Source organism: Podarcis vaucheri (genome assembly GCF_965113315.1).
Source record: "Podarcis vaucheri genome assembly, chromosome: 6".
In the NCBI taxonomy this organism is placed as follows: Eukaryota; Metazoa; Chordata; class Lepidosauria; order Squamata; family Lacertidae; genus Podarcis; species Podarcis vaucheri.
In genome coordinates, this window is record NC_138764.1 from 89544565 (window position 1) to 89565591 (window position 21027).

The following is a 21027-nucleotide window of genomic DNA, read 5'->3' on the forward strand; positions in this document are numbered from 1 at the left end:
GAAGATTTAGCTTAAAGGCAGCATATGGAGATCTGCACTGATGGTTGCAATCCATCCTGAATTATTACTGTTGTATAATTGTAAGATTATTGTACAATTTTAGACGGTTGTATAACCTTAGAAGGGGCGTGGCTGTGATGGGGACCCTTTGGTGACTATTGTAAAGGGACCCTGAAAGTCTGAATTTGCTGCTGCCCTACTTCCAGTCTAAGCCTCCATGATTTTTGTCTAATTCCCCTTTAAAGACTAAATTGGTGACCATCACCACAGCTTGCAATAGAAAATTCCATAGTTCGAGTAAAACCATGATAAATATGAACAGGGCCTCTGCAGTTTATCATAAAGTTCAGGCGGGTCCATGTGGATATAGACAATTCTTTAAGTAACCTGGACCCAAACTATTAAGGGCTTTAGATGCTGACAGTGACTCCTTGAATTGGGATCTGCAGGCTTCCTGTTATGTACTGAGTTGAATAGGATCCAAACTGCAGCAGTCTGATTGGTCCTAGAACAATAGGATCCAAAATGCAGCAGTCTGATTGGTCCTAGAACAATAGGATTCAGAATGCAGCAGTCTGATTGGTCCTAGAACAATGCAGCAGTATGATTGGTTGGCAGGAACCACCCAATCATGCTCCAGATAGAAGTGAATCCACAACCTGATTGGCTTACAGTAGAATTCCGGAATTAGCCAATCATGTGCAGTCCATTGTGTAAATAATGTATATAAAGCAGATACTTTGAGGGGACTTTCATTCATTCCTCCTCACCACTATGAGCTGAATAAAGAGCATGAAATCACTTTGCGACTCTGAGTATATTTCACTTCCTGTGAAAAAGCTGTAGGACGTCACCAAGATATCTCTTCCTCCCAGTTAGTCTACAGAGCAACATTGCAACTGTTTCAAAGGTTCCTCTTCCTGATAATGTGAAAGATGGATTCAAATACATTTAAACACATATATGCAGTTCTTTTCTTCCAGAAAGTAAGGTGCCAGTACAGTGTTACCTCGGGTTAAGAACTTAATTTGTTCTGGAGGTCCGTTCTTAACCTGAAACTGTTCTTAACCTGAAGCACCACTTTAGCTAATGGGGCCTCCCACTGCTGCCGCACCGCGATTTCTGTTCTCATCCTGAAGCAAAGTTCTTAACCCGAGGTACTATTTCTGGGTTAGCGGAGTCTGTAACCTGAAGGGTCTGTAACCTGAAGTGTCTGTAACCCGAGGTACCACTGTACTGTGTACCCTTAAGTACCCCAGAAGAAAAGCACTGTATATATACCACTTGATATAATACTAATAATACTATAAATAAATAAATAAATAAATAAATAAATAATAAAAAAATGGACAGCCTGCCTGGGGCACTGGAGATGGGACAAGACTGAGGGTTGATCGAGCATTCAATTTGCAAAACATGAACGTGTGCAAGACGAAGAGGAGGAGTTTGGATTTGATATCCCACTTTTATCACTCCCAAAGGAGTCTCAAAGCGGCTAACATTCTCCTTTCCCTTTCTCCCCCACAACAAACACTCTGTGAGGTGAGTGGGGCTGAGAGACTTCAGAGAAGCATGACTAGCCCAAGGTCACCCAGCAGCTGCATGTGGAGGAGTGAGGAAGCGAACCTGGTTCTGCAGATTACGAATCTACCGCTCTTAACCACTACACCACACTGGCAAAGTTGCAAAGTTGCAAAGTCACATTCATTCACACTGAGCACTCAGACCCAACTATGATTGCTGATAGGAATGCTGAATATTTCTTCACAGCCAACATGAAGCACCAGCAGACAATTTTGTATGTGCTTTAATTGGAACTTTTTCTGAAACTTAGCAAAAGCAACTCCAGAACTGACCAAAAGACAGATTTCCTTCTCTCTCTCTCTCTTTCTCTCTGAGAGAACCACCCCACTTACATGCTAGACGTAGCTGATGCCACGTGGTGGATCATTTACAATCCAATCCATTTATCGCAAAAGAGCAGAAGAAAAATGGAAGGGAGGCAGGGAAAATAGCATCAAAAGTGCCAGCACAAAGAAAAGATGAAACCAAATCAGCATTCAAATTACATGCATGTCTCAATTTTGCTTTGTTATTGTGTCACTATTTTGAAAAGCCCAAATTATGCTCATAAAAACTTAAGCTATGCATACATATGTATGAAAATCTTCGGCTTTAGCATGACTGAGACAGACAAGCCCGGTAGTTGGTTTTCTGCTCAGAACATGGAAGCAAATAATAATCAAAGATAGTTGAGTTGCACAAGATACTGGGATTCCAGGATCCACCTCCATTGTTTCCTTCAAAAGGCAGGAAACCGTCAAGGAAATAAGTAGGTACTCTTGTCTTGTCTTCTTTCTGGATTCAGCCCTCCTCCATTTGAAACCAATACTAAATCTTACGTTGGCTTCATTTGGCTGCGACACGAACCCATTACAGATGTACAGTGGTACCTCAGGTTAAGAACATAATTCGTTCTGGAGGTCCATTCTTAACCTGAAACTGTTCCTAACCTGAAGCACCACTTTAGCTAATGGGGCCTCCCGCTGCTGCAGCGCCGCCGGAGTACTATATCTGTTCTCATCCTGAAGCAAAGTTCTTAACCTGAGGTAATATTTCTGGGTTAGCAGAGTCTGTAACCTGAAGCGTCTGTAACCTGAAGTGTCTGTAACCTGAGGTACCACTGTATTAATTTTATTGCACTTAACAGCTTTGTGATCTACAGTTACACACATACACACAAAATTAGAATATGCAAGGTGGTTCACACTCTTTGTCTCAGCAATCCTTACAACAGCCTTGCAAGGTAGGCCAAGATTATTGTCACCATACATGTGGAAGGATGAGGCTCAGAGATAGTAGCTCACCTAAAACCAGCCCCATGAGTTAATGGCAGAGGGAGGATGTAAATCTAGTTAAGTCTCTTAGCCAGGACAACACACTAGCTCTTAATACATATATTAATACTGTATGGGCCTGAATATAAGCCTCACTTTCCCCCCAAATTCCAGCTGTGAAAAGTTAAAGTGCAGCTTAAATTCGCGACCTTACAAAAATGGGTTTTTACAATATCGCTGCTAAAACAGACATATGGTAAAACGGAACGGGCGTGAGTGCCTGTGGAATTGTAAGGGAGGGGCTTATATTCAGGTGTTGTCTTTTTTTCTCCCCCCCCCTTTGAATTTTAAAGGTGGGCTTATATTCGGGCCAATATGGTATGCAATTATTTAATAAGTAATTAGTATGAGAGTGTTTTAAAAAAATGAATATACTATGACATACAGTGGTTTTAGTGTGGTTAGAATATTAGACATGGCCCAAGGAGGACTGCATTCAAATTCCCACTTGCCATGAAGTTCATTGCGTAAATTTGGGCCAGTCAAACTCTTAGCTTAACCTACCCCATGAGGTTGTTGTAAAGGGGGGAAAGGGATATTGGGTTAGTACCCATTTTTTGTTTTGTTGTGCAACGAAGCAACATGGCTTTGAGTTCAGTAGTACTGTTCCTGCTGTTTCGGATTTTCCTTCGTTATTACTCACATTCACAATTTTGCAACCCTGAGACAAATAGCTTATAAACATGGCTAGACAGGTTATGCTGGGATTGGAGATACACAGCTTCTATGCTGGTGGAACGGCTGTTGTATCCTATTCCTGCTCCAGTGGTATGTAAAGGTAAAGGTACCCCTGCCTGTACGGGCCAGACTTGACAGACTCTAGGGTTGTGCGCCCATCTCACTTAAGAGGCCGGGAGCCAGCGCTGTCCAGAGACACTTCCGGGTCACGTGGCCAGCGTGACAAAGCTGCATCTGGCGAGCCAGCGCAGCACACGGAAACGCCGTTTACCTTCCCGCCAGTAAGTGGTCCCTATTTATCTACTTGCACCCGGGGGTGCTTTCGAACTGCTAGGTTGGCAGGCACTGGGACCGAGCAACGAGAGCGCACCCCGCCGCGGGAATTCGACCGCCGACCTTTCGATCGGCAAGCCCTAGGCGCTGAGGCTTTTACCCACAGCGCCACCCGCGTCCCTGCATATATATATATGTACAATTGTCACCTCATATAAAATGTCAATAAAGTATGTGTGGAAGAATAAAAAAACAACTTTGAAAAGAAGAAGACAGTTAAAAACAGAAGAACACTAAATCACCGAGCCAAACAACAGTTTAAAGGAGCAATTTTAAACAGCAGTAGATACAACTGTGATTCTAAAAAGACTCACTTAAGTAAAATTGTATCCGCCGCCCACCTGAATGGAGGAAGTGAGGGGCCAACCAGTCGCAGCGTTCTCTTGAGAAGTCTTCCCAATCCCTGGGCACTGCAGTGGAAACGGCTCCTTACTGAATACTCATCTGCCTTGCTTAATTAAGAGCAGGATCTGAAAGAGCTTCTGGGGTGAAACAAAAATTATGGAAGGCTTGTATGGGTGGAGTGGCAGGGTGAGGAATGCAGCTCTTGAGATATTCTGGTTCTCCTTGTTTGAGGCAGAGCTGGGGGACTGTGCAGATGTTGTGTTATGTTTCCCATGAGCCCTGTTCAGCTAGGCCAAAAGTCATGGACCATAGGAGTAGCTGAACAACACGGTCCTGGAGTATGATCTGAAGGTATCTGAGGCCACCACCTGGCTGAAGCTAAGCAGTCCTGTGTCTGGTCAGTCCTGGATGGTGGTTGCTTGAGAACCTTGAGCGCCATAATGGAAGAAAGGTGGGATAGAAATGAATGAATGAATGAATGAATGAATGAATGAATGAAACAAACATCTGGAGAGCCATAAGTTCATCATTCTTAGTTAAGAGCTGTGAAGACAGTTGGCCTCAACTATTATTTAGTATAACATTTATTTATTTACGTTTGTATACCACCCTTCAACTGAAGATCACAGGGTGGTTAAAAATTCCCAGTTAAAAATTCTCATGGCAGAGGTGCAATATAAATTTAAACCATGAATGAAATCAACATGGGAATGTGTGAGGAGCACTCAGAGCAGAGGAGGGAATAAGATGGGAAAGGGACTGTATAAGCCCATAGCCCATTCTCAATCTCTGTGTCGAGACAGCAGCCACATTACATCTGCGCTGAGACATTGAGTTATGATGGGGCAGAGACAGAAGCCGAGATCTCCCTGATCCATTTCCAAGTTACGCTGAGCTTGCTAGTGGTTGGTTTTTATGCCCAAAGCAAAATGCTAATTTTCAGGGTCAAATGCTGATTTGCGTAGAAAGGGTCAACGGACACCAAAGTGGACATTAAATGCTAAATTTTGTTGTCAGCCCTTGGTCATCATTACGAGAAGTCGGGTTGTAAAAGGAGACATTGCCACACTCTCTTCAAAATGCTGCCGTCTTGCAAGGTGAGTGCGATGGATGTCATAAAATAATAATAATACCTAGCACTTTATAGTTTCAAAGGGCTGTAAAACATTAAACCAATTAAACCTCACGGCCCAGCCCTGCTGGGAGGCAAAAAAAGTTTCCTGTTCAGTTTTCATGTTCATCCTCCTGACATATCCAGATTTCCCCTTGTAGTATGTTACTAAGTACTTTATCCAAAGTCAATTAGATCTTACCTTGAGCCATTTATATATTTTCCTCTCCCTTTTCCCTCACCCCTCGCGTTCTTCGTTTTGCAAAGGCGCAGAGGCATTCTTAAATAGCAACATTCCAGCCTGTCAGTCCCAAACTCGGCTTACCTAATGTCTGTAATTACAAAGGCATCTGTGCAGCCCTCCCTACTCCCGCCAAATGTGGTTTTATAATGCAGAAATGTGACAATAAGCTACCCATGTCAGCTCTACTCATGTCAGGCTCCCCAAATTGAAGGTGACTGATCCTTCTGACAGAAAGGAAACCAGAGGGTTTGTTAACAGCAGCAAAGGGCTGTCAGCCACAGAGATATCATTACAAGGGCCTTTCGGTGAGATTTCTCATCGCTGACTAAGGGATTTGGCCACACGAAATTAATGAGGCTAAAGCCGCCGCCTACTTTTGTGTCCTAAAACTATTAAGGCCCAGGGAATGCTACAGGGGAGCTATTCGCTGGTGAGTCATACACGCAATGGAGTTTTTTAAAGGGGCAGTTTCAAACTGTCTTCTCCCCCCCCCCTCCCAGTTAACCCAGGCTCAAGTGTTGCAATAAATGCCTCTTTGCAGCAGTCGTGTTCCTGGTTCCATCTCTTTCCCTTGTAATTCCTAGTTTGAGAAATGTGTGACTCCCAACAGCATGGAACCAAGGGGACCAAAGGATTGCTGTCTTCCACATGAGCCTGTTTGAACTTCATGGTGGTCTTCTGAGGCCCTCTTCCATAGTTATCCAAAGTGCAGTATTGAAAAAGTACTTCATCTAATCCGGACTGAATCTTCTGGTATTCAGCTTCATTGGATAACTCTGGGTTCTAATATTGGAGGGGGGGGGATTTTCTCTTGTAACTTTCTCTACACCAAAGGTGGAAAACTTATGACCCTCGGTATGTTACTGCAATACAGCTCCCACCATCCCTGATCATTGGTCGTATTGGCCAAGGCTGGTGGGAGTTGGAGTTCCATAATATCAGGACAATCACCATTTAGACACTCCTGCCTTATGCCATGCATGAAGCTTGTTGGATGACCTTGGGCCAGCCACGTTCTCTGCTTCAGCCTATCAACCTCAAGTGTTGTTGTGAGGGCAAAATGGAAGGAGCTGCCTCGAGCCCCTTGGAGGGATCTAAGTATAAGTTATGAGAATTTCCACCCTCCCACAATTGATCTCAAGGGTGTTCAGAGCACCAGGGGTTCTCTTGCTTCCATAGAACATCTGAAGACATCTGCCCTCAGATGATTTTAGAGCGCTTTGCACCCTCAGAGTCCTTCTGCTTTCTGCTTATGCAAGCCAGCAGTGGGGAACCTTTGGCTCTCCTGAAGTCACTGAACTACAGATCTAAAGTGGTGCCCCTAAGAAAGTTGGATGGCCTTGTACGCCTCCTTCTGGCAACTCCTGCAGCCAAACTGGTGCCAAACAGCTTTCCTTTGGCAAGTCCAAGAGTGGGGTCTTGTCAACTGGACGGCCCAGGTCCTCCAAAAACAGTGCCCAGACTTATGCCCCAGAGAGGTCACTTATTTAATCCCTGGAGATGCATTCCCTTCTTTCTCTTGATGGTCAGATAACAGTTTCCTTCAGCTAGTCCTTCCCCTCTGCACTCACCATTGGGCTATCAGACCCTAGAAACTTCTGCCCTTTCCTTTCTCCCTTGCTGTGTCCTAAGACAGCGCGGTGGTGCTGTGGATTAAACCACAGAGCCAAGGGCTTGCTGATCAGAAGGTCAGTGGTTTGAATCCCTGCAACGGGGTGAGCTCCCGTTTCTCGGTCCCTGCTTCTGCCAACCTAGCAGTTCGAAAGCACGTCAAATTGCAAATAGATAAATAGATAAATAGGTTCCACTCCAGCAGGTAGGTAAACGGCGTTTCCGTGCACTGCTCTGGTTTTGCCAGAAGTGGCTTAGTCATGCTGGCCACATGGTCCGGAAGCTGTACACCAGCTCCCTTGGCCAATAAAGCGAGATGAGTGCCGCAACCCCAGAGTTGGCCACGACTGGTCCTAATGGTCAGGGATCCCTTTACCTTTACCTTTACCTTTAAGACACTGTGACAGGGATTCCTGTAGCCTCGCTCTTCACTCTTTCACTTCATTTTGGCTCAGGACCCCATGAAGTGTCCTGTCTCGTGCCAATATTATAGCCCATTTCGATGCTAGGCAAATACCTTCTTGTTTGCCTTGGAATTTTATCATGTAATTATAGTTTGCTTGATTATAATTTTATTCACCCTGCCTGAGTTTTATCTTAATTGCTGCTTCTGCTGTTTTAGGCTTGTTTTCCATGTAATGTTTTTATTATTCTATTGCACACTTCCCTGGGATGTTTTTACTGAATGTTGGCATGGAAATCTTCAATTTATCCATCAATCAACGAGATATTTCCAGATTATTACTTTCATATTCCACCTTTCTTCTCAAGGTGACACACATGGTTCTCACAATGTCTGTTTTGTCCTCACAACAACTCTGAGAGGTAGGTTAGGCTGAAAGACTATGAATAGCCCAAGGTTACCCAGTAAGTTTCAGGTCTGAGTGCAGATTTGAACCCGGCTTGAACCAGGCCAAAGTTCAGCACTCTAACCCCTAGATATCACTATGTGGAATGTTGTCTCCTGCTTCAAATCACTGCAGCAGCCTGCTCTGAGCATGTGCCCAAAGTGAGGAGAGGCAGTAACATCCTCTTCCTCTGGGTAGTTGTGCAGATTAGACCCAGAGGGTCAGTGTAAGCAAATGGCCAGGAAGAACCAGGGTCTGCCCCAGGAATTTCACCACCTGAGGCAAAGGACAGCTTTGTAACCTCCTCCCGAAGATGATCAGCCAGGTAGTTGACTATTACTTCAATACTAGCAATGTGATAACCATCGAATCATCAAATTGTATACAGTGGTGCCCCGCAAGACGAATGCCTCGCAATACAAAAAACTCGCTAGACGAAAGGTTTTTCCGTTCGCGATTTGCCTCGCAAGACGAATTTCCCCTATGGGCTTGCTTCGCAAGACGAAAACGTCTCGCGACTTTTTTTCTTTGACTAAAAACAAAGACATGTTTTGTTTATAAAGTTAATTTATTTTCCCTTAAATTTTTGAACTGCTCTTTACAGTATGTGTGACTTTAAAGAGCAGTTAATAAACTGTTGTTGTACCAAATTTGGCTTTGTTTGGACTTTTTTTGACCATAGGAACGCATTAATTGATTTTCAATGCATTCCTATGGGATTTCGTGCTTCGCAAGACGAAAAATTCGCTAGACAACAAAAATTGCGGAACGAATTAATTTCGTCTTGCGGGGCACCACTGTACTTGAAAGGGACTTCGAAGTTGATCTGGTCCAACCCCCTGCAATACAGGAATCTCAACAAATGTATTTCACTGCATCTGGGTGAAGCTCAGGGGTCCCACCAGCTTAGGAGTATGGGTTGTAATCCATTGGTGCAGTCAAATGCAACATTTCTTATTTCCCTAGAGTACATCCAGTCAGTGTAACTTCCTGTTTCACTGGTCTGGAGCTTCCTTCCCCTGCATGTGATCTGGGGGATGGGCGTGACCCTGGCTGATTCCATAAAAGAGCTGAGTCACGCAACCATCTTTCTCAGTCTTGAAGTTGTCTTTTTCCACTGTTGTCTTATTCTACCTTTTGCTGCCATGCTGCTCTCCTGCAGCCATTTTGTACCCTAAATGTGATTTTGCTGTCTGCTGGCTTTCAGCCAGCAGCACATGAGTTCCATCTCCCTATGAGATGAACTCACAGTTTGTTGTGTAACCACTAAGCGAAGCCTGCCATTCAGGGATCTAACTGTGAGCTGAAATGTGAGCAAACTTTTTGTTACTTTACTCAGAAAGACTCTTGTGTCTTTATTCTTTTAAGAGGGATCAGAAGAGTACACCAGGAATAAATTTAACTAAGAGATTCAAATGAATCTGTGAACTAGCTTCCAGCTACGTTGAGGGGAATTTGCTCTGCTACATCACTCACTGGTGTGTGTGAAGGAAGAATAATACTTTTTCAGTATATCCTTTCCTACTAACCTTAACATTCCCACAAGGAGGTGATAATTGGTTTTGTGTGGCACACAGGTCTGATTTCCAGAAGGGGTGAATGGCCAAGTGACTTGGAATGTATGGGAAGGGGGCTGCTGCTTCCCCAGATCTTCATTCACACTGCCCAGGCTTGTGCCCCAGAGGAGCAGGGAGCAGCAGTTATGAATTACCAGTCTCTCCAGCCACAGCAGGTGCTGTGATTCCCCAGCAGTTTGACTTCATTCCCAGAGGTGCACTCCATTGTCTCTTAAGACAGATGGATGCCATATGCAGAATCAAAAATAAGTAGAAGTGCATTAGATCACCATAGTGGTGAAGACTGTGACTCCTGATAGACTTTGAGATAGAGGACTTCCCCCTTCTGCACACATGGCTACCCTACAAGTAATGGAGAGAAGGTGGGGGGCACCCATTTGTATGGCACAGCCAAAGAATGAGGCTGCCTGACAGTACAACTAAAACCAAATTTAATTATTTTCCCCAACTGGCTAAACTTCACTTTACTTAGATGCAAATAAAACTTCAGTACATCTCAAGTCATTTGACAGTTCTGATGTATTTTAAAATAAAGCTGGAGAGATTTAATGATGTGAAAGTTCATGACTCAGTAAAGATTACTGTCAAAGCAGGGTCTTAGGATAGACACCAATACAATCAAATTATTATAATCGCATGAGCCTAGAGAAAAAGGTAGGCTGCAATGAACTCGGTGCGCACGAAGCATTTGCGGTTGTTATACACCCACCTAGTTGTGAAACAAAGGAATGTGTTAGGCTTGGATTTCCAAATACTTCCCGCCCCAGAGGAATGTTTAGCATTTCCACGGGGAATTGGGAGAAAACAGGCTTGTGCGTTGTGAGGAACAGAGAGTTGTTTGGAGCAGTTAGGAAATGAGTATCTTGTCTTTTTGGGTACCTGATCAAAAACACTGAATGGGAACATGATAACTACAGTACCTCTCAGGGTTGTTTTGAGGGTGAAATGGGGAGGGTGAGAACCATGTGCACCACTTTGAGCTCCTTGGAGGAAAGACGAAATATAAACATAGTTAATTAATTAATTGAATTATCAGGCCAGAAAAGGTGCAGTGGGAGGGGGAAATTGAGGGGATTTTCTCAGGGAAGAGCATAAACAAACAAACAAACAAATCAAAGGGAGGAAGGGCCTTACTACGAAAGTAGTAGTAACAATTCCTTTCCTTTTCTTAAGAAAAACTTGCTTTCTTAAACTTTGTTGCTTTTCTGTGCGAGTGGCAATGGAACTGCAGCGACTGACAGCTAGAGAAGGACACCATCGCCCCCTGCCTTGCCAACACTTCTTTGAGAATATTTTTGGTTCAGCCCTTGCTGAACTCTCCCCAGATCACTACAGTGCTCTAAATTGCCCCCTGAAAATAAATGACCAGTCCCATTTGCACTCTCTCCAGTTAGCAATCCTCGCCTCCCAAATGATGGAAATCTCACCATGGGCCTCTTGTATCTCCTCTGGTTTGATCCCTACCCTTGAAAATGCAATAAGAATGGGTATACAGTGGTACCTCGGGTTAAGAACTTAATTTGTTCTGGAGGTCTGGTCTTAACCTGAAACTGTTCTTAATCTGAAGCACCACTTTAGCTAATGGGGCCTCCCGCTGCTGCTGTGCCGCTGCCAGAGCATGATTTCTGTTCTCATCCTGAAGCAAAGTTCTTAACCTGAGGTACTATTTCTGGGTTAGTGGAGTCTGTACCCGAGGTACCACTGCAGTCTTTTCAAAGAGTAGAACTAACCACTCTTTCAGTGCATGCTGTCACAGGAACTCTGATTTGAATAAGTAGTTTTCAGTTCAGATCCAGAAAGCAGTAGGATGATCAGTTGCAGGGAAAAGTAAGGAGAAAACTGCTCTTGCAAAGAAAAGTTGCATTAGCTGAAATTCCCTCTTCTACGAAGCAATTAAAGGAACATGAATCCTGCTCTGAAATGCATCCCCACTGGAAGATTTTTTTTGTTTTAAAAAATCAGTTTTCAATAATAATAAGGTGTATTATACATTTGGCAGCAATATTCACATATTTTGGGAGTTAATGGGAGGCAAGAGAGCTGGGCAAATAGTGAAGAACTACTGGCAGATTTTCTGTTTGAAATGAAGAGCATAGGAAAGCTTTACTAAATCTGTTTATAGATGACCATAATAATTTCTTGGTTAAGGACCTACAGTGGTAGCTTGGTAGTCCACCGGCTTAGTTGTCAAACAAATTGGCTCCCAAATGTGGGTGTTCCGGTTTGTGAACATTTTTCGGAAGCTGAACGTCTGGCGTGGCTTCCGTGGCTTCCGATTGGCTGCAGGAAGCTCCTGCAGCCAATTGGAAGCCGTGCCTTGGTATTCGAACCATTCCGGGAGTCGAACAGACTCTCGGAACAGATTAAATTTGAAAACCAAGATTCCACTGTACTTATCTTTTCATGTCTGCAACTAGAAATATATCAACACAATAATGGAAAACAGTGACTAACTTAATTCTGGAAGCATGGCAGGGTGGAATATGGAACACAGCCCTTATGGAGAAACTAACAAAACATCTTAGAACACTAAGGAACACAAAGACCAAAGACAATTCGGAAACTGTATGGTACATGTTTAGATCATAGAATCATAGAGTTGGTGGTCTTCACTACCTCTTGTGAGATTGAATTTCATGGTTGTGTGAAGAGGTACTTTCTTTTGTTTTGGGGGAAGGTGAAATAGGAAAGTCACCATGACAAGCTTCAAACCAAGAACATATCTACCGTAAACAAAGCCTTCTCAGGAGCAAAGAAACATCTATTCTGCAAACAGAAGTCAGAGGGAATCTGCCAAGTGTTCATTCAGAGAATCCTGGGAACTGTAGTTTTGAGAGAGTGTGTATAATATTTTGCTGGAAGTCCCCAGCTTCCTGGGACAACTACACACCGCAGGACGTCTTGAGAGGAAGCTGTGGCAGATAAACTGCTTTAGAGATGCCCCAAGATTAAACAGATGGTTTGCCTGGCAGCTTTTGCTTGGGGAAAAAAAATAATATTATGTGCAGATGGCTGGTTTCACTGATTATATTTATCACACTTGTATTTAGGAAATATATTTTTTTTTACCCCAAATGTCCAAAGTTTCTTTTAGCCAAATGCAAGTGACTATATTTTGCATTTTTTAAAAATTCATATCGAGATTTATTTATATAGATATCTATCTTGTCCTGCTAGCTCCCATGCACCACTCAAAGTGGTTTTCAACAGTGTAAATCCATAATGTAAAATTCAACAGTAGATTCAAACAAACAAAGAAATTTTTAAAAATATATATAAAGAAAGAAGGCAGAGACTGCAAATAACACATAGCTCTGTATCAGAGGTTGTGAGCCTGTGGCCTTCCAGATTTTGCTGAACTACAGCTCCCATATTCCTTGAACATTGGCCCTGCTCACCGAGACTGATGGGGGAAAGAATCTAATAACATCAGGAGCATCACAGCCTTTGCCATTTCTGATTCAGAAATATCCGTCTATCTATCCATGTACTGTTTGTTGTTGTTGTTTATTCGTTTAGTCGTGTCCGACTCTTCGTGACCCCATGGACCAGAGCACACCAGGCACTTCTATCTTCCACTGCCTCCCACAGTTTGGTCAAACTCATTGTGGTAGCTTTGAGAACACCATCCAGCCATCTTGTCCTCTGTCGTCCCCTTCTCCTTGTGCCCTCCATCTTTCCCAACATCAGGGTCTTTTCCAGGGAGTCTTCTCTTCTCATGAGGTGGCCAAAGTATTGGAGTCTCAGCTTCACGATCTGTCCTTCCAGTGAGCACTCAGGGCTGATTTCCTTCAGAATGGATAGGTTTGATCTTCTTGCAGTCCATGGGACTCTCAAGAGTCTCCTCCAGCACCATAATTCAAAAGCATCAATTCTTTGGCAATCAGCCTTCTTTATGGTCCAGCTCTCACTTCCATACATCCCTACTGGGAAGACCATGGCTTTAACTATACGGACCTTTGTTGGCAAGGTGATGTCTCTGCTTTTTAAGATGCTGTCTAGGTTTGCTGAACTACAGCTCCCATATTCCTTGAACATTGGCCCTGCTCACCGAGACTGATGGGGGAAAGAATCTAATAACATCAGGAGCATCACAGCCTTTGCCATTTCCGATTCAGAAATATCAGTCTATCTATCCATGTACTGTTTATAATCATAGAATTGGAAGGGACCACAAGGGTTATTCAGATCAACCGCCTGCAACGCAGGAATACTTTGCCCAACTTGGGGCTCGAACCCCAGACGTTCTAAGATAAAATTGCAGGAGAACAGATCTGAATGTTATGATGACCCCAAGGGCTGAAGATGATCTTTATTCACATATCTGGAAGCAAATTTGCTGCTCATACTCAACCAATCTTCACTTCTGGTGGAACAGAGTTGCAAAGCTGTTGGGAAGAATAGGGAAAGAAAGTTGAATGAGTAGCATTACAACACTAGTCAATATCCACCTCTTCCAGAGATATCAGTTCTTCCTTCTTCTGGCTCAGGCTGGTAAATCTGTATTCTTAAGAACTGACATTGCAGAGCGGCAGGCTTGGCTCTGCCACTCTTGAAGTGGAATGCTTTTATGCCTCCTATTGCCTTTCTCCAGTCAAAATGTGTCTTGTTGCACAACCCTAAACAGGTTGAAGTTGAGTTCAACGGGACTCAGTTGTTAAACGAAAGCATATTAGGAGTACCTAGCATAACAGCAGATTCTCCAACAGGCAGTAGCCAGTTTTGTAAGGCACTTGTTTCAAGTGACATAAATAATGATGATAATAATAGTAATAATATGTTAAGTCCCCAAATGGGGCACTAACTGCTAATTAATTGTATTTCTATAACTGTTTAATATTTTCATAATATGTTCTGTATTTACTTAGTATGTTGCTTATTATGCTACTGTGTCATAAGCCACCCTGTGGTCTTTTGATGAAAGGCGGTATACAAATTTCATGAAATGCATCAATCTTTTTCAAACGATAAATAACAAAAATACAGAACACCCCATTCTCTTTCTTGTCACCTGAATTCAGGATGGTTTCGTTGTTGTTGTTTAAAAAATGAAACACTTGCAATTTGCAGTTCTGATCCAAAATTTTATTTTAAGCATTTTGTGGGCAGTAATCAGGCAACCAAATTGCAACGGATAAGTGCTTTTAAATGCTGATTAAATAACTGATTTTCTAAAAAAACCCCGATTGCTCAGAATTCTTTCCTTTTTTAAATGGTTGCTCATGTGAATCGGGCTTTCGGTTTTTTCCCTGCTGGGGATGTGCGCATGACCCCACTAGCGTGGATGGGAAACAGTGGGGCTCTACCCAAAGAAAAAATGTGGTAACACTGATAGTGTGGAAAGGCCATTGCAGATCCACTTGTAGCTGGTAGCACCATAGCAATAATGCCAGGCTGGCAGCAGCATTCGGTTGCATCTACACCAAACTTTTTTTTTAATTACTTTTTTATTCAAAATTAAAACAAAACATATTATCCAGAAACATATCATCCTTACTTCCCCCCTTTTCCTCCCTCCCCTCCCTCCCTCCACAGAACCCACCCATCCCCACCACTGACTTCCCTCAGTTCCAGTCTTTGATTTCTCTAAAAAATGCTGTTTTCTGCGTGTTACAAAGTTGTATAGATCCTCAAACTATTTAAGTAATAATTATCAATAAAAAGTTTGTGAATGTTTATTCAAAACCAGCCAAGGAGTCCAGTTCGCTTTGTTGCATCTTCAAATACTTTGTAAAGGGTTCCCATTCATCTTTAAAGTCACAGTTATCCTTGTCCCGTAGCTTGTATGTCAGTTTTGTCAGTTCTGCATAGTCCATCAATTTTTCTTGCCATGATTCTTTTAAAGCACTGTTGTACCACTTTAAGAAGCATGGCTTCCCCCAAAGAATCCTGGGAACTGTAGTTTGTTAAGGGTGATAAGACAACTCCCCTGTGAGGAAAGGTTGCAGCGTTTGGGCTTTTTTAGTGCAGAGAAAAGGCGATAGTTTATGAAAATGTACATGGCATGAGAAAAATGCTCTCCCACTCTCATAGCACTAGAACACTGAATGATGCCGAATTACGGAAGATTCAGGAAAAGATTTTTAAAACGTGTTTCTCCATGCAGGGCATAAACTATGGAACACCTTCCCACAGGGGGCAAAGACGGTTCCCAAGCTGGATGATTTTCAAAGAGGATTATACAAAGGATAAGGCTAGTAGCCTTGCCTCCACGGTCAGAAGCAGTAATGCACTTGAGCAGCCAGTTCCTGGAAGAGCTCCTGTGTTTGGGTGAGAAGAGGATGTTGAACTATACAATTTTTTATTAGTTTTTTTAACATCTTCCAACCAGCCGGTTGGAAGATGGATGGCGGCTAACAGATTGAGATTGGATCCTGACAAGACAGAAGTACTGTTTTGGGGGGACAGGAGGTGGGCAGGTGTGGAGGACTCCCTGGTCCTGAATGGGGTAACTGTGTCCCTGAAGGACCAGGTGTGCAGCCTGGGAGTCATTTTGGACTCACAGCTGTCCATGGAGGCACAGGTCAAATCCGTGTCCAGGGCAGCTGTTTACCAGCTCCATCTGGTACGCAGGCTGAGACCCTATCTGCCTGCGGACTGCCTTGCCAGAGTGGTGCATGCTCTGGTTATCTCCCGCTTGGACTACTGCAATGCGCTCTACGTGGGGCTACCTTTGAAGGTGACTCGGAAACTGCAACTAATCCAGAATGCGGCAGCCAGACTGGTGGCTGGGAGCGGCCACTGAGACCATATAACACCGGTCTTGAAAGACCTACATTGGCTCCCAGTACGTTTCCGAGCACAATTCATAGTGTTGGTGCTGACCTTTAAAGCCCTAAACGGCCTCGGTCCAGTATATCTGAAGGAGTGTCTCCACCCCCATCGTTCTGCCCGGACACTGAGGTCCAGCACCGAGGGCCTTCTGGCGGTTCCCTCACTGCGAGAAGCCAAGTTAAAGGGAACCAGACAGAGGGCCTTCTCAGTGGTGGCGCCCTCCCTGTCGAACACCCTCCCACCAGAAGTCAAAGAGAACAACAACTACCAGGCTTTTAGAAGACATCTGAAGGCAGCCCTGTTTAGGGAAGCTTTTAATGTTTGATGTATCACGGTATTTTAATATTGTGTTGGAAGCCGCCCAGAGTGGCTGGGGAAGCCCAGCCAGATGGGCTGGGTAAAAATAAATTATTATTATTATTATTATTATTATTATTATTATTATTATTATTATTATATCATTTTCAACAGTAATTAAACATACTTTTACATCTTATTCAAATTTTTGACTTCCATCAATCCTGTCTGAAAATTTTCCAATCTAATCTCTCAGTATGCATTATCTTTCCTATTACATTTCAAACTCATAACCAATATCTCTATCTTTTTCTACTTTGTAACACTTTGTATATTTTTCCTTACAAAACTTCTTGTAGTCCTACTAGTGTAATTTGTTGATTACAGTTGCTCATCAAATAATTCTGAGAAGAGGATGTTGCCCTGATCCAGCATGCTCTTTTTGTGGTATTATGGTGCTGGGAATTATAGCTCTTAACAAACTACAGTTCCCGGTATTCTTTGGTGGAAGCCATGACTGTTAAAGGGGGTTAACAGCTCTTCAAAGGTGTAGCGTAGAGAGCCAATTAGTGTTTAGGCCTACATTTGCAGGGTATTACAAGTGGATGGCTTGTAAACTGAGCTATCTGTGACATCACTGGTCAGTTAAGTATTTTTATTTATTTATAGGCACATGCAACTCCCAAGAGATTGTGATCTACTCCCAGTATAAAATAACTGGCAGTGATCTACCCATTGTCATTGGAGGGAGGAGGAGCGTGAGTGGGGTGGGTGGATTGCCCAGAGTTGCTGAGCTTTTTTGGGGGAGGATTGCACAGAGTTTTTTTGCTTTCTTCCTCTAACTTTTTGTACACGATAAGGATCCCGCGATCTACGGCCTCAGTCCAGTATACCGGAAGGAGCGTCTCCACCCCCATCGTTCTGCCTGGACACTGAGGTCCAGAGCCGAGGGCCTTCTGGCGGTTCCATTGCTGCGAGAAGCCAAGTTATAGGGAACCAGGCAGAGGGCCTTCTCGGTAGTGGCACCCGCCCTGTGGAACGCCCTCCCACCAGATATCGAAGAGAAAAACAACTATCAGACTTTTAGAAGACATCTGAAGGCAGCCCTGTTTAGGGAAGCTTTTAATGTTTAATAGATTATTGTATTTTAATATTCTGTTGCAAGCTGCCCAGGAAACCCCAGATGGGCGGGGTATACATTATTATTATTATTATTATTATTATTATTATTATTATTACACCAGGATCAGCTGGGGATCCACCAGTAGATCACCATCTACTGTTTGGACGTCCCTGAGGGAGATTCCTCCGCTGCTCTCTGGCTACACCCATGCTTGGGAGGTTCGTGAACCTTGGGCTGAAGGTTGGGATTATTCTGATTTTCAAACTGGAATGTGGAAGCGTGCCCAGGACTAAAGTCCACACAGGCTCTAAAATTTCAGTGTGTCGGATTAGACTCTCCCTTGGGAAGCTGGATTTTGCTGCTTAACCCTCCCCCTCCCGCCCCACCATGCCTTTTCTTTCCTTCCTGCATGGCCTGTGGTTTTTCTTGCGGCCTCCCGCTGCATTTCAGATTGCCCTCGTTCCTCATGCGAAATGGTCCCTGTCTGGATTTCCTTCCTTATTCCCTCTAAACTTTTCTTTGTTACCTTCTCCGTCTCCGATGATTTCCACTGTGTCATCAAAAACCGACTCCGTACTGTCTGCCAATTAGCCTCTGTCTGTCAGCACATTCATCAGCATCCCGAAGACTGATGGTGAATGGCAGAGCACGCAAACGCTATTTGAAATGCAGCTGTGTGTCCTTGCACATAGATATGCCATTACTGATGAAGCGGTAGGCGGTGCAGATTTAGATTTCCCAGTGACAAACACAACACAACTCTCTCTCACACACTAACTTCTTCTGGTATCAACCAGGTGCAATTAACAACGAAGCAGGGACTTTAAACTCACTTGCACAAAGCATCCGTATTTGGTGAAGGATCTTTTTCTTCGCAACCCACAAAAGGCTTTTATTGACAATGCTATATTCGCTCGCCTGTGAAACAGGAGTTTAAATGTCTGACAAAACCCCCCCTCTATATTTCCAAGTAAACAAAGCTGACGAACAGCACAGTCTCTGATCTCACACACCAAAAACTGAGTAATCCGCATCAAGCTGTTATGTGGGAGGAAAATGGGCTAGCCGTGTGATCCTAATCCTGTCTCCTCAAAACAACGTCCTGATGAATTCAGTGGGGTTGCCAGGGAAGTGGGGTGACAACTTCAGCCTTAGTAACCCTCTCAGCAAGTATCTCTTTCTTTTGTGGGTGTAGATTGGTTCCGAAAATCAAAACATTCACATTTAATGGTTAATATTGCTGTATACTCTCTAAATCCAAGAATGGTAAGAGGAACTGGGGCAGCAGTGAGGAACCTCAATCCCTCCCACAAAATTAAACCCAGGAGGGGTCCTAATCTGACCAGCAGGGCTGTCTTCCCCAAAGCACACCTCTTGCTCCACACCTGACATTGTATGTGTTATGTAGTGTAGTTTCACCCTGGGCCAACAGGGGGATACTGTATATAGTTTTCACTCAGGTCTGTAGATAGTTTTCACTCAGGTCCGCGTCCGTTATTTTAGGCGGGAACTCTGAGCTGTTATGGTTACAATGTTGACAGCCGGCTGACTATAAATACAGGCCGGCTGAGCTGTTCTCTGTCAGTTTATTTCCAGCTTACCAGAATAAAAGAGCTACTTGAAGAAATCGCTGTGCCGGCTGCTATGTCAACTCACAACTTAACACTGGCGACGAGGATGGGATGGATGGACATCAGAGCACAGCCAGATGCGGCCAGCCTCTGAACTGAGCTGAATCACAGAGCGAAATCACTGAGCGAAATCACTGGGCAGAACCAATTCAGAGCTGACTGTTCTGGCTGGAGCACTGTGTTCCATCCATCGCCCTTCACGCCGGCATCGGAATCATGGCTTCACTTGTGCCTCTACCGCCGTTTGCGCCAGCATCTGAATCATGGGACTCCTACCTCGCTCGGTTCGACTGCTACCTCCAAGCCAACGAGCTGACAGCAGTATCAAAGGATCGGAAGCGGGGCCTATTCCTCAGCCTCTGTGGGCCTGAGGTGTTTGAGACGGCCCGAGCATTGGTTGCGCCTGAAGCAGTCCAGGAAACACCATGGGACACGATCCAAGAGAAGCTCCGCAGCCACTACGCACCAAAGCCGTCCAAGATTGCTGCCCGCCATGCGTTCTACCACCGGAACCAGGCAGAGGGGGAGTCAATCAACAACTACACCACCGCCCTGCGACAGGCTGCAATGCACTGTGAGTTCCGAGACTTAGACGATGCCCTGATGGATCGAATCGTCTGCAACGGCGTCTCCTAGCCAAGCCAGACCTCACGCTACAGAAAGCCATTGAGGAGGCTGTGGCCTCAGAAGCTGCTGAACGCTCCGCCCAGGAGATCCGCAAGTCCAGCAGCCCGCGTCTTGCTAGGGAGCCAGTTCCGGTGCATCATGAAGAGGCCAGCAGTGATGAGGCATCCTCCAGTGAAGACGATGATGTGCACCAGACAAAGCGGGAGCGCAGGAAGTTCCAACAGAAGTCCAAGGGCCAACCGGAATGTGCTGGCTGCGGAGGCAACCATTCCCGTGCCAAGTGTCGATTCAGAGACGCCATCTGTAGGAAGTGTTCCAGAAGGGGCCACATCGCTAAGGTCTGCCGATCGGCTCCGTCTGACACCCCCCCTTCATCGACTCGCAAGTCCAAGTCTTCACTCCAGTCTGCCAAGGAAAGTTGTTTTGCTCTCACCAACTGCCGCTGCCCGTCTGGAACCACGATTGGCCAAACCGACTCGTCGACGCGACGCAAGCTGAACGTCACGGTGCTCATTGAAGGAGCTCCATGTGACATGGAGATCGACACCGGGTCTGCCCTGTCCATCGTGTCATGGAGCACCCTCAAAAGACTGGTACCCAGAGTGTCCAAAAGGCAACTCGACTCTCACCGCGTACACCTGAGAGACTACCAGGGAAACGACATTCCCGTGGTAGGCGTTGGCCGGTTCCGGATCGCCTTCAAGGATTTTTCTTTTTTTTTTTATGCATAATTTTTATTGGTTTTTCAAAAGTTACAATACATAACAAACTTTATCCAAACTCATATCCATTCACTTAAAGAAAATAAGTTGACTTCCTTCAGTCGTTCCACGAATCGTCCAAAATAACATTAAATCAACGAATCCGCATTTCCAAGTTTGTAAAGCCATAAGTCATTCTCATCTATCCATTTTCTTTTAGCTTTACCCTT

At 44.3% G+C, this 21027-nt stretch overlaps 1 protein-coding gene across 1 annotated transcript; it reads left to right on the forward strand.

Moving 5' to 3' along the window:
• Positions 1 to 19230: 19230 nt before the first annotated feature.
• LOC309534679 (uncharacterized protein) lies at positions 19231 to 20802 on the forward strand. The gene is made up of 2 exons (XM_082226993.1): positions 19231 to 19331; positions 19424 to 20802. The coding sequence occupies exon 2, from the start codon at positions 19686 to 19688 to the stop codon at positions 20103 to 20105; it is 420 nt and encodes a 139-aa protein (XP_082083119.1). The 5' UTR covers positions 19231 to 19331; positions 19424 to 19685; the 3' UTR covers positions 20106 to 20802.
• Positions 20803 to 21027: the final 225 nt, after the last annotated feature.

Bases quoted from the DNA above. Each gene is read 5' to 3' on its own strand.
- LOC309534679 (XM_082226993.1), top strand. From the start codon at position 19,686: ATGGCTTCACTTGTGCCTCTACCGCCGTTTGCGCCAGCATCTGAATCA.